General features: G+C 47.1%; 2 protein-coding genes across 2 annotated transcripts in view; one reads left to right on the top strand and one right to left on the bottom strand.

Annotated features, from left to right (window-relative positions):
- The first annotated feature begins 2,618 nt into the window (after positions 1-2,618).
- Positions 2,619-5,751, top strand: CHST1 (carbohydrate sulfotransferase 1). The gene is made up of 2 exons (XM_036764168.1): positions 2,619-2,730; positions 3,626-5,751. Exon 2 carries the CDS (start codon positions 3,669-3,671, stop codon positions 4,929-4,931), a length of 1,263 nt encoding a protein of 420 aa, XP_036620063.1. The 5' UTR covers positions 2,619-2,730; positions 3,626-3,668; the 3' UTR covers positions 4,932-5,751.
- Positions 5,752-15,698: 9,947 nt separating this feature from the next.
- LOC118852733 (transmembrane protein 263-like) overlaps positions 15,699-25,753 on the bottom strand; it is a 357,454-nt gene continuing 347,399 nt past the window's right edge. Inside the window, exon 3 of the mRNA XM_036762417.1 lies at positions 15,699-17,872. Coding sequence (XP_036618312.1) covers positions 17,580-17,872 — 293 coding nt within the window. The 3' untranslated portion in view covers positions 15,699-17,579. The remainder of the gene's footprint in view (positions 17,873-25,753) is intronic.

The raw sequence follows: 25,753 nt of genomic DNA, 5'->3' as shown, positions 1-25,753 counted from the left end.
CTCTTTGGTGAAATGGGAATCAGAAAACATTCACTTCCTGACCTACAGTGTCATTGTAAGGAAGGTGCCTTAGAAACCTGAAAACCTTGCAGAAATGTGAATTATTGTTGTCATGTAAAAGAAAATATTTATAAAAATAATTAGAATTTATCAACCATCAAACATTGCCTCAATTAGTCCCACAAGATGCTCCAGAAGAAAACTGATCCAGGAAATATATCTTGTCTTTTCTCACCGAATTTGAGACCTAGTGAGCTTTCTCTTAATCTTTTCCACAGCAGACTTTAAAACATACTCTGTGATCCAGAGATGCTGGGCTTCTTACTGTTCCTTGCATAAGACACTCCATCTCCTGATTCCTTCTGGTTATTTTCATTGACTGTCCCCCATATCTGGAGCTCTCTCCCTCCTCATCCCCACCTCCTGGCCTCCCTGGTTTCCTTTGGGTCCCAGCTCAAAGGCTACCTTCTCCAAGAAGCCTTTCCTGATCCTCCTTAATGCTAATACCTTCTCTCTGTTGATTATCTCCAGATTAGCCTGAATATCTTGTTTGTACATAGTTGTTTGCATGTTGGCAAGCTACCTCTTGGCTGACTTGGTCTACGGCCATTCTCCTTCCTTTGGATTTCAGTTAAAAGGCTTCCAGCTACATGGGACCACTTAGCAAGTTGGATTTTTAAAGGGGCAGTCTTGTTAACTCCCTTGTAGGGAACTAACAACATAAGTTGTATAAAAATTCAGTTCAGGTCAATACAGGGTCTACCTATTAGATGCTGAGTCCTTGAAGGAAGAGATTGTCTTTTGTCTCTTTTTGTATCTTCAGTACTTGGCATGGTGCCTGGCAATAGTAGGCACTTAATAAATGTTCATTGACTTACTACTTTGTGCAAGGTATGGCATGTGACAATGGGGATGCAACATGCCATGTAAGTAAATACAAGGAAATTTGAGGAGGCAGAACATATGAACAACTTGGGGAAGGTGCAGAGACCAAGACGATGCCACTTGAGTCAAGGCTTCAAGGAAAAGGAGGATTTTGAGAGGCTGAGATGAGGGGGAAGTGCTTTCAAGTATAATTTGTGTGAATTAGGGCAGGAAGGAGAGGGAATATTGATTTGGAGGAAAGGAGAATTTAGCTCAACCAGGAATTGGAGAGATCATCCAGACCAACCCTCTCATTTTACTGTGAGGGAAACTGAGGCCCAAGTACTTGGGCAATTGATTTTTTGAACCCAAGTATAGGACTTTACATTTAATCCTGTTAAACTTTGTCAGATTTGGCTGAGTCCAAATCCTAGCTCTGCCTCTTGATATTTGTATAATTGACCTCAAGCAGGTCATTCAACTCTCTGGGACTCAGTTTCATAGGATCACAGATGTCTTGGAAAGGATCATCCAATTTTTCAGATGAGGGAACTGAGACCTAGCAAGGCTAGTAGACTTACTCTTCAGCTTAATAAGTGTCTGAGGCAGGATTTGGACTCAGGTCTTTCTGACTCCAAGTCCAGTGCTCTAACCATTGAACATAATGATAGTATTCAAGCTTCACCAATAAAAAGAAGAAAATGAGAATAATAATTCTTTTATATAATGTTTACAAAGTGCTTTCTAAGGTAATTAGTACAAGCATTACCTTCTTATTGATGAGAAAACGGAGGGTCCCAGTGCAGAGTGACTCGCCCACAGTAACAGAACCAGCAAAGTGTCAAAGCGAGACCTTGGTTTTGGATCTTTGGATTCCAAGGTTCTGAGGTCTTCCCAGTGCACTGTTCTATCTCCAGGAGAAGTCATCTTAAAATGAACATTGAGGGCAGCCTTGGAGGGGCAAAGGAGTCAAAATTGGTGGTGGTGGGAAACAGAACCATCCTAATGTCAGATTTCTTGACATGTACTAAATATAGGATGCCCTGTAATATAAGCTGTATTCCTAAAATTAGTTCTGTGAAAGGAAAACAACAGTTGTGTGTGGGTTTGGGATTATGTTTTAGGGAAGGGTTTTTATTTTATTTTTTTGGTCCAAGACCTGATTTCATTGGTATGGGGAATTCCCGGTAAGGAAACTCCCTCTACTAATGCAGATGAGTGGCTATTCTGCAATGGGACGAGTCAGCTAACTGCTGTCTGCCTCAGTTTCCTCAGCTGTAGAATAGGGATAACAACAGTACCTCTTGTAGGGCTGTTGTGGGGATCAAATGAGATCATATTTATAAAGCACTTCTCTAAATACCAGCGATTGCTGTTATTTCCTTCTTCTCGTCTTTACATTCAGTCCTGGGACAAGATGATCTTCTGATTTTGTCCTTCTTCTTTAGTAATCTATCATGCAGGAGGATAAAGTAAACACTTTGGGTAACGGGGAGAAGGTGTTATTGCTACTATTAATTATTGCTAATCTCATTCTCATCTCGTTCAATGGAGTTCAGATAGAGATAGTCTTTGGACAAGTCATTCTCCTGCTATGGTTAATTTCTGTTTAATATTCTATGGGCTATGATACAGGCACATAACATGACTGTTTTTATAATTGAATAAAAATTATGTTTGTTTTTATTATGAATAACAATAAGAAGCATCTCCATCTTCCTCTCTCTCCTCCCCATCTCCCTGTCCCTCAACAGGGCAGTGGCATGGACTTAACCAGCCACTGACTGAGCCTGGAGACCCTGGTATCAAGAAGGAGGTTCCCTCAGGGGCAGCTGTGGCCGCCCACGCTTCCCAGTAGCCCCTCTGGTAAGCAGCAGTGGACGCCTCTGGAGATAGAAGTGGTGTGTGTGTGTGTGTGTGTGTGTTATTGTTCCTGGCTCAATCGTTCCCTTTTCTTAAGGCAGGTTCTACGGCCCCATCCAGGGCTTTGGGCCCCTGGCCCCCCTCCCTGTTAAGGATGTGTGAGTTTATCTCACAGGTTCCGATCCCTGGCTCCACACCACCTTTCCCGTTTCCTTTTCCTGCCTGCCAATAGGGAACTCTCAGATGAATGCCAAAGGGGACCCTATGCAGAAAGAGGGACAGTGCATTGCTTCCTCTAGCCCTTCTACTTTCCTGCTTATTTCATAGAACCCTCAGGGTTCTAGGACCGGTTCCCCTGGTTTACTAAGTGCTTTCCTCTCAACAACCCTCTGAACTTGGTACTATTGTTATCATTACCAAGGTTTCAAGAAGAGTAAGGGTTCATTTCAGGGTCACGGAACATCAGAGATGAGATTTGAACCCTGGTCTCTTGCTCCTTAATTTAGTATTCTTTCCACAAGGTCACTCTTGTTGGAAGGGACTCAGAAGTCATCTGGTCTAACCTAATTTTACACATGGGGAAAATGAGGCCCAGAGAAATGCAATGGCATTTCACAAATTGTCAGAGTCTAGGGCTTTGAACCCGGCCCGCTTGATCCCAAGCCTCTTGAACTCCTAGGGTTCTAGGGAAAAGAGGAAGGTATGCTGGCCTGCTGGGGAATGAGGAGATCTTTGGGGGATAAGAAGACTCTCAGGTCAGCTGACTGACGTGATAAGAACTGCTAGTATTTAACTTGCTTTCCAAATATTCTCTGTCCCATACTGCTGCGCGTCACCGGGCCCCTCACCAGCCCCCCATACCGCTCCTGTCCTGACCTCTGCCTCTGTGTGTTTCCAGATCCTGAGCCCGCGGAGACGCATCCCCATGAAGGTGTCCAGTCATGCAATGCTCCTGGAAGGCTGTCCTCCTCCTCGCCTTGGCCTCCATCGCTATCCAGTACACGGCCATCCGCACCTTCACCGCCAAGTCCTTCCACACCTGCCCAATGCCCAGCCCCGTGAACTGTAGCCCTGGCCCCGGGGAGGCTGAGATGGCTGAGCGCTTGTGCGAGGAGAGCCCCACTTTTGGCTACAACCTCTCGAGGAAGACCCATATCCTCATCCTTGCCACCACCCGGAGCGGCTCCTCCTTCGTGGGCCAGCTCTTCAACCAGCACCTGGACTTCTTTTACCTTTTTGAGCCCCTCTATCACGTCCAGTATACCCTCCTCCCTCGCTTCACACAGGGCAAGAGCCCCACGGACAGGCGAGTCATGCTGGGCGCCAGTCGCGACCTGCTGCGGAGTCTCTACGACTGTGACCTCTATTTCTTGGAGAACTACATCAAGCCGCCTCCAGTCAATCACACCACGGACAGGATCTTCCGCCGCGGGGCCAGCAAGGCTCTCTGCTCGCCCCCGGTGTGCGAGGCTCAAGGCCCGGTAGACATGAACCTCGAGGAAGGAGACTGTGTGCGCAAGTGTGGTCTCCTCAATCTAACCTTGGCCGCGGAGGCCTGCCGCGAGCGGAGCCACGTGGCCATCAAGACTGTGAGAGTCCCCGAGGTAAACGACCTGAGGGCCCTTGTGGAGGACCCCAGGCTTAACCTCAAGGTCATCCAGCTGGTCCGAGATCCTCGGGGCATCCTCGCCTCCCGCAGCGAAACTTTCCGTGACACTTACCGGCTGTGGCGGATATGGGACGGCACCGGGAGGAAGCCCTACAACCTGGACGTGACCCAGCTGACCACAGTGTGCGAGGACTTCTGGAATTCGGTGTCCACTGGCTTGACCCGGCCCCCTTGGCTGAAGGGCAAATACATGCTGGTGCGGTACGAGGACCTGGCCCGGAACCCCATGAAGAAGACGGAGGAGATCTACGAATTCCTGGGCATCCCCCTCGACAGCCACGTGGAACGGTGGATTCACAACAACACCCGTGGGGACCGCTCCTCCTCCAAGCACAAGTACGGCACCGTCCGGAACTCGGCAGCCACGGCCGAGAAGTGGCGCTTTCGGCTCTCCTACGACATCGTGGCTTTCACCCAGAACGCCTGTCAGCAGGTGCTGGCCCAGCTGGGCTATAAGGTGGCGGCCTCGGAGCAGGAGCTCAAGAACCTGTCCGTCAGCCTGGTGGAAGAGCGGGACTTCCATCCTTTCTTGTGACCGGCGGACGACGCTGGGGACCGCGGGACCAGGGGAGGGGGCGGGGCGTGGGCTCGGACCTGGAGGACCATTTTTAACTGTTGCCTTATCCCCCCTCCTTCCCCAGACCCTGTCTTCGTGCCCTTCCCGCCCTTTCACCTTGCTCTTTTCTCTCTGAAATTTGCACTACGTCCCCGATGGACGTCACTAGAGAATGGAGGGGGATGAGGTGGGGGAAGGCGCCCCCGCCCACGGAAGCCGGGGCTCTCGGTGGATGGTTAACAATGTTTACAAATGCCACACCCACACCTGCAGCCACACCCACACCTGCAGCCACACCCCCACACACACGATCACACACTCACACACTCACACAATTACATGTGCCCAAGACATGGAGGACACAACTTCTCTTGTCAAGTTTCCCCAGTGGAAGGGTATTTGGGGTTATTGTATTGTACTTTTTGCACTTTCACAAGGTAAGAGATTAAAAAGAAAATGATCTTTTCTAATTTATAAATGGTGTCAATCCCCGCCCTATGCCACCATTCTCCTAATCCCCATCTCGCTGCCTCCACCAGGGCCCCACCAGGAGCACCAGCCCTTGGCACCCCGCCCCCGCTCCCCTCCCCCCCCCCCCCCGTTGGTGAAGAGATTTTTTTCTTTCTTTTTCTGTGAGGTGAATGTGGAACTCCTTGTCCCCCTTGCCCCCCTTCCCCCCCCCCCCCCAGTCTGTTGCAATAATGTTGTTTGTCTGAGTCTTGTTGGTGGGCCTGGTTGCTGATTGGTGTATGCGTCTCTGTTGGTTCTTAGGGGTTCACCTGTGATTTTTTTTTGTGCCAAAAAAAAGAAGAAAAAAAGAAAAAAAAATCGGGTTGGTTTGCTAATCAAAGAATGAACTACTTTCTCTGTGTTTTCTGTAAATAAAAGAGGTCTTTGATGCTCACTGTGCCAGAGGCACCCTTCAAGAGGGAGGGGGACCATGGGAGGCTGGAGACATTCGTCCATGGGTGAGCAAGGTAAAGTTTAAAGGTTTGGTAGTGGTGGTGGTGGGGAGCTGGTGGCAGTGTCCAGGTGAGCTGGGATGAAGAAGCCTACTGGGTGTCTTTGGGACTGCTGCCTAGAAGAGAGACCTCCCTGCTCCTCCTCAGATCCTGGAGACTGAGGCATCATGGGATCCAGAGTTGAAAAATTTTATGGAGATCATCCAATCCAACCCTATCATTGTACAGTTGAGAAAACTGAGGTACAGGGAGGGGGTCATCACTTGCCTAACATCACACAAGTATTAAGGAACAGCTGGGATCTGAACCTGGGGATCCAAGCTCTTCGACTAGTGTTGGATTCCAGTATCTAAGCCTAGCTACCCCCTTACCTTTAGGGGTGTGAGATGAGCTGTGACAGACAAGGTTGCAAAGTCTTTGGAGCTCAGGCCCCTGTGGGCAATAGCCAATTAAAGGATCTTTCAGTGACTGGTCCTAGGGACCAAGTCATCCCTTTCTGGGGCCTCAGCTCACTGCTATGTAGGTCTCTGAAGTTTCTCTAGCCAGTCTTTCCTAGAGGCATTGGCCAAACCCCTTAGGAATCTGGAGGAGAAACATGAAATGGGGGGTTGACCAGGACCTCTTTACATCTTGCTCCCACTAGAATGTAAGCTCCTTAAGGTAAGGGATAATTTTGTTTTTGCCTTTGCATCCCTGGCCCCTAACACTGCTTGGGGCATTAATAATGCTTAATAAATGTTTGGTGACTTGGGCTGAGTTGGGGGCTCTCTCTGAGTCATTGCCCCAGGGCAGAGGAATACCTTTTGCCTTCAAGGGAACCATCTCTGCTGTATTTAGGTGGGGCAAAGCCACAATATGTGCTGTGAGCCTGTGGAGGCGCCAAGTTCTCAGAAAACATTGTGACGAATCTTCTCCCCATCTCCAATGTTGGGGATGCTAGGTTTCATTGAGCCTTGGCCATAGGACTGTAACAGCATTGATTTAGAGCTGGAAGGATCTGGGGATTTAAAGCAGGGAGCTAGTGTGTTTATTAAGCACCTATTATGTGCTAGATGAGAAGCAGCATGGAATGGACAAAGAACTGGCCTCAGTGAGGAAAGCCTGGATTCAGATTCTACCTTTGACATACACCTGCTGGGTGACCTTAGGGGCTCAGGTCTCTTTAACCTTTAGTAACCCAGACATGACTATAAATTGCAGAATGAGGGCTGCCTTTTACTAGTAGAGGTTACTCGTGTCAATGAAACCCAATGACATCAGATCTCATCTTTAATCTCTACCCCTGACCCTACCAGGCATTGTGCTCAATGTGCAGAACGGAACTAAACATTTTCTCAGGGATCATAGATTCTGAACTAGAAGGTATCTAAGAGGCCACTGAGTCCAACCACTTCACTTTACAAATAAGGAGACTGAGTTCCAGGGAAGGGAAGCGACTTGGCCAAGGTGACACAGGTAGTAAACATCAGAGGTGCGATTTGAACCCAAGTCCAGTGTTTTATCCACTACACCACATTGCCTTTCAAGAGAACTTATATTCTACTGGGGTGGAGTAGGAAGCAACATCTATACAGGTAAGTACGAAGTAATTTGGGGGCATGGGGGAGAGAAGAGGAGGTCATGTATGAGAAGGCACTTCCCTAGGAAGCCAGGGATTCTGTGAGGCCAAGGTGAGAAGGGAGGGCATTCTGGGTATGGGTATGGGAGATGATGTATGATGTATGGGGAACGGTGAGTAGATAGTGATTCAGGTCTCTTGGGGGTGGTAAGAAGTTTTCTCAGAGAGGCTGACATGACTATGGCCTGGGTTTGACTCTGCTAGTGCCACGGTTGCTGGAGAAAACTTTCTCTGGCTTAGACATTCACTGGCTATTTTATGAAGGGAAATTTGCCATGTGCTCATTTTTCCGGACTTCAAATTCCTTCTTTGTGAGATGGGGACAACCTCATAGGGTGACTGAGATCTAAAGCTAACCACAGTGACCATGCTGGCACCATCCAAGGCACCAGGGAAACCAGGGACCTGGGTACCAATCCAAGCTCTGCCACTTATGACTTGTGTGACCTTAGCCAACTCAGTTAATTTTTCTGAGCCTCAGTTTCCTCATCTGTAGAAAAGAAGAGGTTGGAGTAGATGTCCTCTGAGGTTTCTTCCCACTTTGAATCTGTGATCTTATGACTAGATGATTGGTAAGGTCCCTTTTGTGGGGGCATTTTAGAGGTATAAGCAAGCCAGTCTACAAGGATACTAGGTAATACTAATATGTACATAAGCATCACCTCATGCCCCAGACCCGGGGTGGGGAAGGGCTTAGCACCCTTGTTTAAATGGAAGAAGTGACTTGCCTGTATCTTTATTGGTTAAAATAAATGATTTCACTAATGATTGTTACTGTTATGTCAAAGCATCTCCTTTCACAGTGGCTTGATGCCCTTTCCCCTCCATGTACTTGAGACTTGGATTGACTGTGGTGTCAGGAGCCTTTCTTTGGAGCTGGTTCCTTGTCATTTTTAGCAATGGCCCTCAGATGGGGGTGAAGGATCCTTGCACATTGGGAAGCTTTATTTTCTCATACCCTTGAATTACTGAGATGGAAGCCATTCTCTTCTATGTCCCAGAAGTCTCCTAGTGGATCAACTCTTACAACAAACAGCACCCTCCCCACCCCCAGAGCATCTTTTTTAATGGAGAAAACTCCCACTGGAGATTTACAGAATCACAGAATTTTTGAAAGGAACCTCAGAGGATCGACAGTCCAATCTATTGCTGGCCAATAATGTTCTCTCCAGCACATCTGAGTGATCTCTTGGCCTCTGCTTGAGGACCTTGGGTTAGTGGGTGCTCATTCCTTCCTAAGGCAGCCATGTTGACCTATTTGGGGGGGGGTGTCAGGACTTGGGTTATTATCTTAGCTCAAACTGAGGCCAGGGCATGTCTGGGACCAGCCTTTTGTCCCGATGGGAGAAAGGGTTCCATTGGCAGATTTTATTTTATTTGTTATTGATGCCTTTTGCTTTTATTTCACATTTATCTCCAAATTTAATCCCCTCCCTTCCCATCCCTTGTAGCCAAGATTAAAAAAGAAAGAGAAAAAAGGCCTTTTGGTAAAACCAACCACTGTGTTGACAGTGCCTGACATTTATATCCTATAGCTGTAGTTCCCCATCTTTCTAATGAAGGAAGAAAAGGGCTTTCCCAGCTCTTCCCAAGAGGCAAGTTTGGGTACTATAATTTTACCATATTCAGTTTTATTTAATTGTTGTTTCCAGTGCTTAGTCATGGCATATATTGTTTTCCTGGGAGTGCTTACCTCACCCTCTATCTGTTCATATAAGTCTTTATAAATTTCTCTGAATCCTTCCTAGTCATCATTTCTTACAGTGCATTATGATTCATATTTCTCTAGTAAACTGAGACTTACAAAACACTTTCATCAAAATAATTCTGTGAGTGCAAGAAAAAGCATCTCTGTTTTTTGAGTGATTCACAATCCAGTAGTATGGTGTCATAGATAGGATGACGGGCCTGGAGTTAGAAAGATTTGGGTTTGAATCTGTAACAACAATTCGGCTAGCAGCTACTGTGGCTGTGTGAGACCAATTTGAACACCAGCATATGAAAGGGCTGCTAACACAGGTTCTTTGACCTGCTTTACTAAGGAAAGTAACTTTAAGGGGTTAACAATCCCACTTTAATCCAACATACGAATATCAGTCACTTAGTTCGAGAGGAAAAGCCAGCAACCTGAACTTCAGAGCAAATACAAACAAATTACAAACATACACAATATAAACAGACCAAATCACAAAGCAGGAAAGCATTAACATCTGGGTTGACAAGCCGGGAGGCCCTTAACAATGGCCTGCCCAGAGTCACACGCCACTTTTCCAGTGACTGAGAGCCTCCAAACAAAACATCTGGGTTTCTTCAAAGCCCGGGGGTGGGGGGGCTCTTAACAATGGCTTGCCCAGAGTCGCATACGACTCTTCCAGTGAGTGAGAGCCCCAAAAGTCAAATGCCAACCTTAGATCTTATATGCCCATCTCAGGGCCCTGGGGCGCTTGATTACCTCAGTGCTAAGAAGCACTCGAGCAAAGAACAGTGAAAAAAATCCCATTTAGGGTGTAGGAAAGTTAATCCCTAATACCACCACATACAAGTCAATGATTCCTGATTGTCTTAGTTCTGAGAAACATTCTAAGACCAGATCACACTTTACCTGCCCCATTCAAACAAAAGCCAGGATCATTAAAGGCCCTGAAGAGAAGAACGGCAAAAAGTCTCACCTTAATAACTGATACAGAATCCTACCTGTGACCCTTATTAGCTGTGTGTCCCTGGGTAAGTCACATCACTTCTCTGTGAGTTTCTTCATCTCTAAGAGAAGGGGGTGGGATTCAGGGGCAGATCAGTGGTCTCCTGCATCATCACCAAAAATTCCAATATCTAAGATTACATTATGGCCATTGAAACTCTCAGGGTGCAAATAATTTCTCTTCAATCAGCTATAAAGAGCAGTGGACTGAGAGTCAGAGAATGTGGGTCCAAAACTCAGTTCCATCAACTTATCGTGTGACCCTGGATAAGTCAATTAGCCTCTCTGAGCCTTTGTTTTCTCTTCTTTAAAATGAAGGGGAAGGGATAGATCGGATGATGCTGAAGGTCTCCTCTAGCTCTAAAATGAGCTACCTGAGGGCAGGGACTGTTTCATTTCTGTCTTCAGCACCTAGAACTGTGCCTGGCACATAGCAGGCATTTAAAAATGCCTGTTGATTGACCAACTGATTCTATGATACCTTGATTGCTAAGTCACAGCCCTAGCCCTGATGACTGTGGGAGCCCCCTTCAACTTCCCTTGAATCTTCCCACTAGATGAGGCATTTGCCTGAGGCCATAAGCCTTTATTATGGATAGGCCCAAATCTCTAGGCTAGGTTATTCTCTGTCTCTTTGTGTTTCTCTGTCTCTGTGTCTCCCTCTGTGTGTCTGTCTGTGTCTCTGTCTCTGTCTATCTCTCTCTCTCTCTTTCTCCTTTCTCCGCTGTTCTTTCAGCCTTTGGGATAATTAATGACAACAACAATAGAATAGGGTGAGAGAGTTTATCGGTGTAGGGAACTTCCAGGTGAGGAAGTCTTCTCTCAAGGCCGATGAGCACCTTCCCTGCAGCTTATTGCCTTAGGGCAGAGGGAAGTTAAAGAACGGGCCCAGATTTATGCAGCCAGTGCACAGCCAAAGGGGAGACTTGCACCTGTCTCCCTGGTTTCAAGGCTAGCCTTCTATCCAATGTTCTATGCTGCCTTTCAATAATAACAATATACTAATGGCAGTTCTGATTTACATAGTGTTTTTAGGTTTACAAAGCACCTTGCATCTATCATTAATTCAAATTGAGCAAATCTTTGTGATCCCGTTTGATTCCTATAACAGTCCACATCGATAAATGTTACAATTATTGTTCTCTTCAGTTTACAGAGGAAGAAATTGAAGCACAGGGAGGTTAGGTGATGTGTCCAGTGTCACAGAGCTGGTCCAAATCCATCCAAGGTGTCTCCTGATTTCCTTTCCTGGCCTCAGGGTCCTCAGTGTGAGATGAAAAGGGAGATTAGATGAGATCTAAGATCTCTTCCAGGTCAAAATCCTGTGATCCTCCTCTTTCCTTTATGGAGAAGCCATGTCACACAAAGCCTCATCTTGGGTTATTTCCTGTTCCCCCAATTTCTTTGGCTCTGTAATGGGGCAGAGACAAAGACAGAGAGACAGAGACACAGACAGAGAGATGGAGACAGAGGAGGAGGAGGAGGAGAAGGAGGAGGAGGAGGAAGAGGAGGAGGAGAAGGAGGAGGAGGAGGAGGAGGAGAAGGAGAGAGGGAGGGAGGAGCCTATGAGAAATGGGGGCTCTCCCATTCTCTGGCTCTGTAATGTTAGTCTTGAGGACAAAAGTGGATATTCAGGGACAATGGACTTTGAGTGAGTCACTATGTGTCCGTGGATCAGTGTTCTCTCCTGGAGAATGGATACAATAGTTCCTGGACTTCAGATTTCACTGGGATGTATATAGACTTGCACGAGAAACTGTGAGAGGGACAGGTTGTTCTCCCAAGTACAAGTCACTGTAGGATTTGGGGCTCATGAATGGGACTACTCCTTCCTAGGAAAAAAATGCAGGCTAGATAGATTCTCTTATTTAAGATCATAAAGGGGCAGCTGGCTCATTTGGAATTTTAACTTAAACCCCCCATTTCTTGGAGGGCTCCCTTATCTTCTCTTAAGCCTCATGCCCTTATGCCTTCTCCCTATCTTATATGTAACTCAGGGCCCATTATCCAGAGTCTGAACTCATACAGACAGGATTTCTTGAGGGTTTTTGGCTTGTGGCCTCACCACTGGTTTCTCCTAGGAATATCAGAATTTGGATAGGTTCTAAAGGGACCTTACTACGAAGCAAACACTCAGACTAACAAAACACCAAATAAAGGGCAGATTTTACCTCAACAGAAACACAAAGGATCCAAACCTGAATCTATAAACAGTCTTAGACATGTCCTCTGCCCTTTCTTCTGGCTCTATGCCTCTCCCAGGGACTTAAAGTTGTAACTCAGCTTCCAAACAAACCGAGAACATTGAGACATATAGGACTAGCCTGGGTGGGGCTCCCTTAGGAGTGGAAAAAATTCAGGATGCCTAGGGAGTTATGGCTCTTACCACCCCCCCCCCCCATCCCCAGACCAGTGGGCAACCTGCCTTCTCAGGGACCTGTACAGCCACCTAACTTGGAATATTACCCAGGGTGGAGAGCTGCCCTCCTGCAAAGGGAAAGAACTCAGTGTGGCTAGAGGACCAATCAAGCTTCCTCTTTACTGGATCACCATCTCCCCCAGAGACACACACACACACATACACACACGTAAGCATGTATAGATGTATGTATATGTATGTATATATATGTGTATATGTATGTACGTATATATTATATATAATATATACATATATTTATACTCTTCTAGACTTGTACTTTTACCCTGAGTGGAGCCCCCTATAAGGAAGGCTAGTTTTCTAGATTCCCTAGCAATCTTCTACTCATCCTCCACTGAGATCAACACAGTCCAAATGACTCACAGTACAGTGGAGGGAGAGGTCTGGATTTCTCTGTGTTATGACTTCCTGCTAGGTTTCTCCTTCTTCATGTCTCTGGCTGGTGATTGTTATTGTCCTGCTCATGGTAGTTGGGGCCACATGGATGCACTGGCTTTTCTTAAGGTCGTGCTCTATGCCTCCATCTCCCTCTGTCCTCTCTCTTCTCAGAGCTTTCTCTGTCTCCCCTGGTTTCACTCATTGTAGGGTTTTCTGGAGGGGCCATGTGGATCCTCAGGGAACTGCTTCCATATCTCTATTTTTCTCTGTCTTACCACGACCTTTCCATCACTCTCTCGAATCACAGGGTTATAGATTTGGAGCTGACAAGTAGGTACCTTGTAGGGTGTCTTCTAGAACCCCCTCTTTAACAGATGAGGAATCTCAGGATCGTTGAGGTCCAGTGATTTGCCCAAGGCCATGCAATGGTAAACATTGGAGGTAGGATTTGAAATCAGGTCCTTTGGCTCCAGAGCTAGTGTTCTTTCCGCTGTACTGCACTGATGCCCAAGGATACATGATCCCGAGGGTGTACGTAGCTCGGGTGTGTGAATTAGCCATAAGCTGGAGTGAGAGCCAGAGCAGAGGTGTCATCTGGGAGCACACTGAGGACTTTATACTTTGCCTAAGGATGTCATACCTCATCAAGTGATGTAAAAAGGGGAAGCTTACCATGTTCCTCCTGGGAGCAAACCCATTTACAGAGGAGGAAACTGAGGAATAGTAAAATGGTACAGCTGTGCATCTGGAAAAGGAAGGCAGAAGTCTTGGCTCCCAGGCTCTTTCTTCCACTCTGTCTTGCTTAACAAGCTGGGGGCAAATCATTACGGGGTCATATGATTTAAAGCTGGAGAGGATATCTCAGAGATAATTCAGTATGCCATGCTCATTTTGCAGAAGAGGACTGAGGACGAGAGGAAGGAAATGCCTTGTCCAAGGACACCCAAGCAGCACAAAGCCGAGCTGAGGTTTGATCCCAAGTTCTCTGACTCCAAATTCAGTACTTCCCATTGTGTTTATGGATAAGTTAGTCAATCAATAAGCATTTATTAAGCGCCAACTGTGTTCCAGGTCCAAAGATAGGAATGAAACTATCTCTGCTCTTAAGGGGCTTCCACTGTCACATTGCCTAGAGCTGAGACGAGGGCAGGCTGGTAAGAATTTGGGATCTTGGTCTCTTCTTTGCAAGGTGGAAAGCCAGAGAGGTCGGATTCTCAAGCTGCTGGTGCTCCTGGAGCAGCTCTACAGGATTCAGGCTCTGGAAACCACCTTTCATGACACCAGAGAAACCCGCAGGCAGGAAGGGAATCAGAATGACCACCTCTGTCTGCCAGCCCCGGGGAAGCCTCGCAATACATTTCCCTGGGCAGGGGTTCAGATGTCCAGCCTCTCCTTAATCCCCAGGCACGTGTTCAATAGTAAACAGTCATCTCCTGAGAGTTGCGTGGTCTAGACCCTGGCTGGCAACTTCCATTAAATGTGCCACCTTGTCCTGGCCTCAGGGAAAAAACATGCTATAGTGGGAAGGGTGCTGGTCTTAGAGTCGGAAGATCTGGGTTTGAGTCCTCCCCAGTTCCTGGCTATTTGGATTTGGGCAAACCATTTTTCCTTTGAGGGAAACCTAGGTTCTCCAAACCTACGCCAGTGGAGTTCAGTCATTGATAGGTCATAGAATCTCAGCATTTAAGGATTGACAGGGACCAGAGCGGATATAAACAAACAAACAAACAAAATGGTATAATATATAAAATATATAACATCATATATTATCTCTATGTATAATGAGGTACTGTTTGTGCCTCTGATATGTGCTCATCTGGCTTTTGCATAAAGACCTCCAAGGAGTGGGGAGGGGCCCAAACCACCAGGACATAACTATGCTCTTATTGTTAGCAGTTTTTTCCTTATATTGAGCTCGGGGAAGCTCCCAAGTTTCACTGATTGTCCCTGCTTTTGTCCTTTAGGGTTAAGCAGAACAAGTCTAAGTACTTTCCCATAGAGTTATTGAGTCATTTTCAGTCATGTCCGACTCTCTGTGACCCCATTTGGGGTCTTCTTGGCAAAGATCCTGGAGTGGTTTGCCATTTCCTTCTCCAGCTCATTTTACAGATGAGGAAACAGGCAAACAGGGTGAAGTGACTTGCCCATGGTCTCACAGCCAGTAAGTGTCTGAGGTCAGATTTGAACTCAGGAAGATGAGTCTTCCTCATTCCAGGCATAGTGCTCTATCCTTGCTGCCCCCTTTCCTATATAACAACCCTTCATGTATGTCAACACAGTAATAATGTGTCCTCTCCTTGCTCTACCCACCCCCTGCCCCCATCTTTTCTTCTACAGACTAAACATCTTCAATTTTTTCAAGTGATCTTCACATGTCATGGTCTCGATCTCAGGACCCTCCATCATCTTGGCTGCCCTTCCTAAAAAGTGGGACTCAGGCCTGAACACAGTGCTCTAAATGGGGTCAGGTCACAGCAGAGCACCCCAGGACAATCATTGTCCTCACTCTGGATGCCCAGTGTAGCCAGTGTTCTTAACATGAAGCTGTTGCCTCATCCTGGATACTGGGGCTCATTGAGAAAGGACTTCACTTCCTGGTTATTGCTCTCCTTTGCTCAGGCCACCATCTTTGAATAACATAGAGCACAAGGCCAAGGATCCTCAGCTTCAAACTTTATTGTTTTTAAAATTACATGGATGCTTCCCACCCCACCCTAACACAAGGCCATGGGATATTTCCCAGAATCCCCATCACTGCCCCCCTTTCTGGGCTGGGGTGGGCGGAAGAGCAAATCCCCTTGGGGTCAGGCCTTTCATCTGTTCCTCTGAGTGCTTTGGAGAACCCGAAGGGACAAGAAGAAGGCTGTTAGCCAGCTCCAGAGAAGGCTTCTCACCTGAGCTAGGTCCCACCATAGGTGGGCAGCTCTTTTCTCCTGCAAGCTTAAACTCTTACATTAGAGCTTCATGTGTGAAAAGATGCAGAGACAGGACTAACTTGGGGAGGGGTTCTGGTTCAGACATGGGTAGGACTGGTTGACATCTGAGGTTCTTACAGCTCTGGGATTCTATGTGACTTGGTTGGTGGGACCATCTCTGGGCAGGAGGCTGGGAGAATCTCATGTTGCCCAGGTCGTGGGGTTGGCTCTGAGGGGTGATAATCCTGTGTGATGTCATGGGGGGAGAATTAGGGTGGTTCAGGTGTCAAGCTCAGCTGTTCCTCTTCCCTCCTCCCCAGCTCTCCATAGGTCACCAGATAAATGCCTGAATTCCTTCTGGGCCTATCCATTGGTCCAAGATGAGCCAGAAGAGGCAGGATAAAGATAGCCATGAGGAGGTCATTTCTATTGGCCTCTAGTGACTAGGGACTCTCATCTTCAATGTGGCTGGTCCTGACCTGGCAGAAAGGGTAAGCCTTCTACCCCCTCCCCAACCCTGGCCTCTCATTCCACCATCCAAAAAATGGACATTTCTGGGAACCTGGGGGCCATATTTTGGACCTTGTTCCTTTGTATTCAGAGGAGGGAATGCCACATTCCAGGACTCAAGGGTAAGGGAGAACCCCCTGTCCCTGTGATTAAAGAAACCATGGAATCTGGAGGCATGCAGACTACGGGGTCACTGCAACGTGCTTGGCTCCAAGTCGGGCAGCAGGCAAAGACGAGCACAGCTGCTGTGGCGTGGCAGGAGGGGCACTGGCCTGGGAGGTAGGACACTTGGGTTCTGGCCCTGGCTGTGCCACTAATTCCATCCATTCCATCCAAAATCATTTCCCAGGTGCCTACTATATGATAGGCATGAAAGACACAAGGACAAAATCGAGGAAGTCCCTGCCCTTAGGGAACTGACATTCTATGGGTTGTTTTTCAGACGTGGTCACCCGTTGGACCAACTGTTATTGGGCTCAGTTCAGACCCTAGCCCATCCATGTTTGATGCTCCCATTCCCTGTGTCCCATTAAAGGTCACCCTGAGGGGTTGATAAGACTCAGTTTCCCCATCTATCCAAATGAGGATTAGATGATGTCCAAGGTCTCCTGAGTCCACAGGTGGGTGCTAGGGAGAATTGGGAGAGAACTTGGTCCTACCCATGCTGAAGGAGAAGGAAGCTTTGGCCTTGGTTGGGGGCAAGAACAGTGAGGTTTAAGCCAAGTGGGCAGAAGAAGCCCCGGGCTCTGGCTAGCTGTGGTTCTGTGGGCTACTTTTCCAGCTGACCCTGCTCTGTGTCAGGACTCCAGTCCCCCTGGTCCCCATATCTCCCTAGGCCCTGGGAACCATCTTCTTTGCCCAGTTTAAGAGATGGAGCTTTGGGCTGGGGATGACACCATGAAAAGCTGTGGCCAAGGTCTGGCCTGAGCCTAGCAGGCCTAGGTGGTGGAGGGGGAGGGGGAACAGAGGAAACTGCTTCTAGCTGTGGGCTGGGGAGCAGTGGACGGGCCAGATGAGAACTGGGCCCATCTGTCAGATGAAAGGGAGTCCTGGGGACAGATGAGGAGCTGGCCATGGCCTTCAGCCACGGAGGGCTCTTCCACCCTGAGTTAATCGGCCTTATCCTTCTTCCTGGTAGTGAAAGGGACCTTCCCGGCCACGGCGGAGCCCACGGCTCCTACGCCACTGCTCACGGCTGACACGCTGCCCTTCACCAGCCCCATGCCGGCGGTGGGCACTGTGGTCACGGCTGTCTTGGTGAACGCCAAACTCTTGCTCCCCACCCAGGCGACGCCTCCTAGAGTGGCCCCCACAGCGCCCTTGGTGATGCTGAAGAGGCCACCGGTCATTCTCCAGATCACCCCTCCTTGCTCTTCCAGCTGCCCGGGGGCTTTTTTCAAATCTGTGGAGAGAAGGAAGAGATAAGGGCCTGAGCCAATGGACAGATGAGACCCCTTCATCCATTCACCCCCTCATTCTGCAGAATGATCCATCCACAAGCACTTTTAAAAGGCAGTTTTGTACAATAGAACATTGGCCTCTGGCATTAGAGGACCTGGGTTCCAATCCTGCCTCTGCTGCTTCCTACCTGGGGGATATAACACAAGTATTAGTATTGTGGCATAGTGAACCCAGAGACCTGGGTTCAAGTCCTGCCTCTGACATCACTACCACATGTATCCCCTCTTTTACCAGATGAAGAAACTGAGGCCCAGAGACTTGTCCAAGGTCATAGTACATTGTAGAGCTAGGTTTTGAACCCAGAGCCCTGCCCACCCCCTAACAGGAAGGCAGGGCCAGTCTCACTTTTGTGTCTGTAATTCCATCACCTAGGACAGGGGTGAGTACTTGTCAGAGCTTTGCTGAACAGAATAAACCCCAGGGCTTGGCCTGTTTCCACTTCTGTACAGTGAGGTGTGGTGGAGAAAGCCATGGATTTGGAGTCAAGACATCTGAGTTGAATTGGGCTCCCAATCTGTCCGAACCTCAGTTTCTCACCACAATCCTGGCTGGTGCCTCACAGGACCCTCGTGCATTGAGTGCTTCATAGACCATGGAGAACTGCAGAAATGAGGCTGGAACGTCTCGTCCCCATTATCAGTGAGCCCTGACCTGGATCTCAATCCAAGCTCTTGGGCCAACGGACAGTAAGCTTTTATTGAGTCCCTATGGTTGAAACAGACTGCGCAGCCTCTCTGGGTCTCAGTTTCCTCATCTGTAAAAGCAGGAGATTGGACTAGACGGCCTCTGAGATTCCTTCCCATCCTGTTTTCTTTTTGTGTTCAGAGCCCAGACAATCTGGCGCTCTGTGAAATTCCACTAGCGCCCTCAGCCCTGCATTGTCTCTTTAACCCCAAAACAGGAGGTGGGTAGTATGTGCCCAGTTTCCGTGCCACTGTGAAGTGGAAAGTGATGGCACCATCTTGCCGTTGTCTTGCCAAGGCCCACAAGTCCCCCGGAATGGCGCCGCCTCCATCCCATATTTGTATTCAGGAGAAGCCAGATTGGCTCAGTTGGTGAGCCTCTTCTAATGAGGCCAAGGTCACGGATTTGTCCCTTCAAAGGCCAGTTAGTTACCTTTTCACCAAGAAAAGTTTATTCCACAGGCATAGGCTAACCTCAGGCTCAGGCAGCACCCTTAGCTCCATCCATGTCTTAAGAAATTCAACTGACAAGCATTTATTAAGCACCTACTATGTGTCAGGCACTGTGCTACCTATTGGGGGTATCAAGTCAAAAAATAAGAGTCTGATCTCAAGGGGCTAGCTTACATTCCACTAAAGGAGAGCATAAAGTAAGTGCACAGTGTTTACAATCAATAGAAAGTTATATCAAGGGGGAAGGAGGGTCAGAAAAGATCTCATGGAGGGAGGTGGTGGGCACCTTTGAAAGCAGCCTGGGTTTCCCAGAGGCAGATGTGAGGGGGGGGAGAATGAATTCTGGACCTGGGGCACCCAGCTGTGTGAGGTATAAAGGTGGCAGATGGCACGTCCTATGTGGGGAACTGTGATGGAGAGTGTGTGAAGGCAACCGAGAGAGGCCAGAGGGCCACAAACTAGGCCCTCTGACTCTAGTCCCTGGCCACAGATGGAGCCTTGAGTGGTGTGGTTTAATGGAAAGAGTGTCGGATTTGGAGCCGGAGGGCCCAAGTCTGCTTCCTACCTGTCATGGGATACTCAGCAAGTCCTTTTCCTTTTCTGGGCCTGTTTCCCTGCTTGTAAACTAAGGGCATTGAACTGGATGACCTCTAAGTCTCTTTCAGCTCTAAATCCTTTCTTTGTTATTACTGTCTCCTGCCTGGAAGACAAGATTCGTGCTTTCGATTTCCTGCCTCTGGGGAGTCCCTTGGGGTCATACCTTCAGCAAAGGCCCAGAGTACCGAAGTTCCTGATCTCTCTGGATCAGAGGCTCTTAACCTGGGGTCCACAGACTCCACAGATTTCAGAGGGAGGGGATCCGTGAACTTGATGGGGAAAAAAAGATCCTACACTTTTACTAACCTTTGGATTCTTTTGTAATCTTAGATGTTTTACTTTGTGCATTTAAAAATATTCAGAGAGGGAGTACATAGGTCTTACCCTACTACCCAAAGGGTCTATGGCACATCATTAAGAACCCTTACCTTACATAATCCAGCCCTCCTCCCCTCCCCTGTCCCCTTGTTGGCATATCTCTGGTCACTCACTATAACCATTATCTTGGCCACCTGGCCCAGGCTGCAGATCCTAATCTTATGATTGGCCGCAGACTTGTGGAGAGGTCTGATCGTGATCACAGACCAACCCTTCCTCACACTGGCCTAAGTGTGGTGACCTTACCCCTCATCACAGAATGTTGCCACTCTACACCATTCCTCCCCTTCTCCAAGCCAGGGCCCTCAGGCCCTTCCTAGCTGTTCCCTTATAGTTTCCATCCTCTCAGCAGCTCACAGGCCCCAGGAAAGCAATAAATTCCTGGGCAAGATAAGTCCTGGGATTTACCACAGCAGGTTAGCAGCTCAGACAATAGAGCAGAGGGTTCATCCCGGTGGCAGCCCCAGAAGAACCCAGATAAGGGCAGAGGCAATGAAAGGCCAGCAGCACATACAGCGGATATGAGAAAGTCATTTAAAAGGAAAGAAGCAGGAGACTATGGTTGAAAAGAACAACAGCTTGCATGTATATCCTATTCCAAGGTTTGCAAAGTGTCTTCTGAGGGGGTAGACAGAAATATCAATAGTCTCATTTTATTGACGAGGAAACCAAGGCACAGGGACACTTAGTGACTTGCCCTTGTTCGCTCAGCTGTTGTGTCCAAAGCCGGATTGGAATCTACTTCTTCTGTCTCAAGGACAAACCCCCTAGTCACTCCACCACTCAGCCTCTTAGATTCACAGGGGTTCTAAGCCTGAGGTCTGTAAACTTGTTTTCTTTTTAAATATATTTTTGTAACTATTTCAATATAAATGTTTTCCTTTGTAATTTATGTATTTTACTTTACACTTTATTTTTTTTAATTTTTATTTGTTTATTTTTTACTTTTTGCTTTTAAAATGTGATTCTGAGAAGTGGTCCATAGCTTCACTAGACTTCCGAAGGGGCACAGGACACAGAAAAAGGTTAAGAATCCCTGTCATCAGGAAGTAAGTCAAGTAACAAACATTTATTAGGCACCTGTTATGTGCCAAGTACTATGCTAAGTGCTGGGGATACCAATAAAAGCAAAAAAGAGTCCCTGCTCCCAAGGAACTCATAGTCTAATAGGAAAATTTCTTGTCTCTGCAAATATCTACCAACAAACACATAAAAGCCTGAGATTCATTACTAAGGTAGGACACCTTCCATTCTACACCAAGAGATCAGGCTTACAAAGCAAATACCCTTGGGAGAGAGAATAGCTGATGACAGAAATTCACACTAAACCAAACAACTCTGCTGACTAAATACACTCCAGTTTATGCGACATAATCTCCCCCGGACACTCACTGATGCTTGGTAATCCTTTTAGGTTTCCATGATTGACTTTCTACCTCACTCCCCACAATGGGGGTTCTAAACTCTTCTTGAATCCTCCATTTCCCTACTGTCTCTCCGAAGAGCTCCTTGACTTTTGCTTTGCTGAGGAAATCAAGGTTATCTGCCCTGAGCTCCTTCTTCTCCACTACTCCACATCTCAAAACCCCACTTTGCCATTCCCCACTTTTGCCTCCTTTGCTCCAGATTGCTTCTCCTTTTCACAGTCAAATTCTTAGAAAGACTCTTCCATGCTTGTTACCTCCATTTCCTTATCTCCCTTCCTCCTCCTTATTCTCACTTCCCTATTTCTATTGAGGGTGCTACCATTCTCTAGTCACCAAGGCTGGCAGTTTCAGAATCAGGGGTGATTCTCCTCTCTTCCTCACTCTCCATATCTAGTCAGCTGTCCAGTCTGTCTTCACAACATCAGTCACATATGTTCCCTTTGCACATAGCTGCTCCTCTAGCTCAGGACTTTATGATCTCTGGTCTGGACTCTTACAACAGCCTCCTGATTGGTTTTTCTACTGTGAATCTCTCCTCTCTGCAGTTCACCCCCAGAACAACTGCCTAATAATCTTGTTAAAGCCCACCGTATCACTCCTCTATCCAAAAATCTTTAGTTGCTCCCACACAATATTACAATATTTACAACTGGCTCTATCCTGCCTCACATCATTCTCCTTCATAAATTCTGTGTCCTAGCCATTTAAGAATTTTAGCTGTTTCAATACAGGTACCGTCTCCTCTAGGAAGTCTTTGTCGATCTATCCTCCTTCTCACACTCTCCCTCCCTCTAAGGCCAAGTGGTCTCTCTCCTCAAATTTCTCTGCTCTGTCTGTCTCTATCTCTGTTTCTCTGTCTCTGTCTGTCTCTGTTTCTCTCTCCTGGGTACCATTTTTTTGTACTCATCTTTCTTTTTATTTGATTTAAGTTTCTTGAGAGAAAGGTCTGTGCTCAATCTACCTTCTTATCCCCAGTTTTTTAATAGGTACTTAATAAAGCTTTGTTGAAGACCCGATAGCTGTATTTTAAAGGCTGTCATGTGGAAGATGATTAGATTCATACTGCTTGGCCCTAGAGGGCAAGATGAGCACCAAAAGGTAGAAGTTGCAGGGAGGCAGATAAAAAAGGAAAACTTTCTTATCATGAGAATTTCATCCAAGCAGCTTGGACTGCTTTGGGAAGGTGGTGGGTTTCCTATCCACAGGGACTTCAGGTAGGAGCATTTTCGGTGGATGTCAGAGAGGGGATTTCCATTCAGGTCCTGTTTGGATTAGTTGACCTCTGAGGTTCCACTCTCTTTCCTAGGTAGGATATTCTGAGAATTGTTCCTCCCTGTAACCCAAGGCACCGGCTAGGCAGATGGCCAAGGTCAGGAGATAAGCCCATGGCTACGGTTGAGAGCAAAGCTAACTGGCCTTCAGAAGGATCGAGCCCTCGACCTTGGCCTCATTAGCTCCATCTGACTGTGCTAACCAGAGCCATGGACTGAATCACTGGCTTTTACATTGGCTGATTCAGGAAGGGATAGGGGCATTTAAAGTTCAGGAAGGGGGTTGGCAGAAAGGCTGAGAGAGGGAGTGAGGCTGGCACTTTTGGGTAAAATCCAGGGAATATAGAATCTCTCTACCCCTCCTTAAAATTTCCCATTCCAACTTTCTACCTCTCCCTCCCACCCCAACAGCTAGCTCCATTCTGCTGCCTCAGCAAGATTCTTTGCTTCTTCTCTCAGTTGCTAAGGCAACCACATGTCCTGGGTACAGTGGGACAGCCCTTGGATGCTTGAGGATGTGAAGGCCTGAGGTTTCAAAAGCAATGATGGCGTCCCTTGGGATACTCCCAGGATCATCTGATTTATCAAATGATGTTGGCTTCAACATAGATTTTGAACAGGAAGGAGCATTGAAGGTCATCTAGTTCAACCTTTTCCTTGAGGAAAGAGGCCCAGAAAGGTTGCATGTGACTCTAAGGTCATAGAGTAGTCAGGAGAAGAGCCAGGATACAACCCGGATTTGTCTCATTAAAGTTGCATCATCTAGCCCAACCCTTCACAAATGAGAAACTAATGACTAGGGAGTTGTCCGTAGCTACATAGATAACAGTAGCCACTCCCACTTTATGGCTTCCAGGTTTATAAAAGACTTTCTCACAATAACACAAATTGGGCAGTATATTATTGCTCCTGTTTTAGAGATGAAGAAACTGAGATTCGGGGAAAGGAAGTGTCTTGCTCGGTCACACAGCTAGTAAGTTATCGGAACCAGGATTTGAACTTAGAGCTCTGCTGACTCCGAGTCATGTGCTCTTCTGCCTCTCTTACCTGACTTCCCCTTGTTGGCAGGGGAAGATTGGAATTAAAGTGAACAGAATGAGGAATAAGAGGCTAATCTAGGCCTTCTAATTTGAAATCCCCTCTTATTTCTACTAACTCCCATGGTCCCTATAAAGAATCACAGAATTTTAGAGGGGGAAGAGACTCAGAGGCCATCTAGTCCTACTCATCTCCCAAAGGAATCTCTATGGTGACAGCTGATAAGTATCTGGCCAGCCTTTGCTTGAAGACTCCCAAGCAGGGGAGGTGGGGTACACTGCCTCTTTTTTTTTTTGGACTTGCCCAGGGTCACAAGGCTAGTAAGTGTCTGAGGTAGAATTAAAATTCCAGCCTTCCTCACTCCAAGTTCACTCTATCCACAACATCCTATCCAACTTCGGTCCTCATTTTATCAATGTCCTTCCTAAAATGTGAGAAAGATACTTCAGCCGTGGTCTCACACCATGGTGATCTAATGAGCTATCTCTGCAGGGGGGAGGTTGGCAGCCCAGCTGTTCTTTCTCCCTAAACCCCAGCCATTGGCAGCTCAAGATATTCTACTTGCCAGGCTCTGAGCCATTAGGGCAGTTCAAAAAATATTTCTGTGAGTTTCGAGACACCTCTTTTTGTCCTCAGTGGGAGTAGGGTCATAAACTGGGGACATGCTAGACCCTGAAAGGGGTTTTGGGCTGAAAATATCCTCTTCCTAATTATAACAATAACTCATATTTATTAAGTATACTTTTATGTTTTCAGCTTGCATTCTTCCCCGAAGGTCCTCTTCTGATACCTTATCATGGCCCAGAGGTGAACTTGGGCTCTCTAAGGCTGAGCTGGCTGGGCTCAAGCTCTGACAGATGCTACCAAGATGGAGAGGCTTAGCAATATCCCCTTGTGCCTGACAGGCTGCAAGGATGCCCTTCCATCGCTGTTCACAGACACTGGTGCAACCATCCGGTAATGGGCCATGCATGCTCTGGGTCATGGAGGAAGCACTCACACAGATGGAGTCAAGGGACCTGGAAGTATTGAAGTTAATGGACATCATTCCAATTTTTCAGTATAACCAGACTTCTATCCAAGCCTCGAATGTTTTGTATGCTGCTGCTGAAGATGTAAGAGACTTGTCTCCTAATTGGTGGAGAGAATGCTGTGTCCGATAGGAAGCAGAGAGTCTGAGAGAGGGGTGGGGTTGGTGCGAAAATTTCTTGAGAGACAGAAATGTGAGGTTCCAGACATTCTACGGGAGAGGAAGAAAGATTTTGGAAGCTGTAGACACACAGGGGAATACATGCTTATTGGATTGAAATGGAGTATTATATAGTAGGGAATAAGGATTTATTAAGTGCCTACTATGTACCAGGCACTAAGTGCTTTATACACATTATCTCATTTGATAATTCCATAATTGAACGATCCCTGACTTTTTTTTTGAAATCTGCATTCCTCTTTTGAACATCAGTATTCTCCCAGTGATGCATATGGAAATCACAGTCCCTGAACGATCAAAATTGTGGAGGGTCCAAAGGGCAATGGGGAGATGCACGGTGGTTGTAAGGAGGCTACACCTTGTGCAGATAAGAGGGGCCATGAAGGATATCGTTCAGCAAATGCATGCTAAGAAAGGGAGGAGGGGAAGGCCAGAGGGTAACAGATGGACAGCTCAAATACTGTATTAGCACCCATAGAATGTAAAGACACTGAGATGTCAAATCCGGCCTCAGACACTTGACACGCTTACTAGCTGTGTGACCTTGGGCAAGTCACTTAATCCCAATTGCCCTGCCTTCCCCCCTCCAAAAAAAAGAAACAAACCTGAGACAAAGGCTTTGAGGACATCCCCTGTTGGAGAATTAAGGAAGGTCGAGAACAAGAATTGCAGAAGGTCACAATCTGCACTAGTGAAACCACTATGGGATTCATCCAAGTATGTACCGTTTAACCAGCTTCTTTACATATGTGATTTCCTTTGAAT

This window comes from Trichosurus vulpecula, chromosome 6 (genome assembly GCF_011100635.1).
Source record: "Trichosurus vulpecula isolate mTriVul1 chromosome 6, mTriVul1.pri, whole genome shotgun sequence".
NCBI classification, from domain to species: domain Eukaryota; kingdom Metazoa; phylum Chordata; class Mammalia; order Diprotodontia; family Phalangeridae; genus Trichosurus; species Trichosurus vulpecula.
The sequence above is the reverse complement of the archived record's forward strand: the minus strand, read 5'-3'. Positions and strand labels throughout refer to the sequence as shown.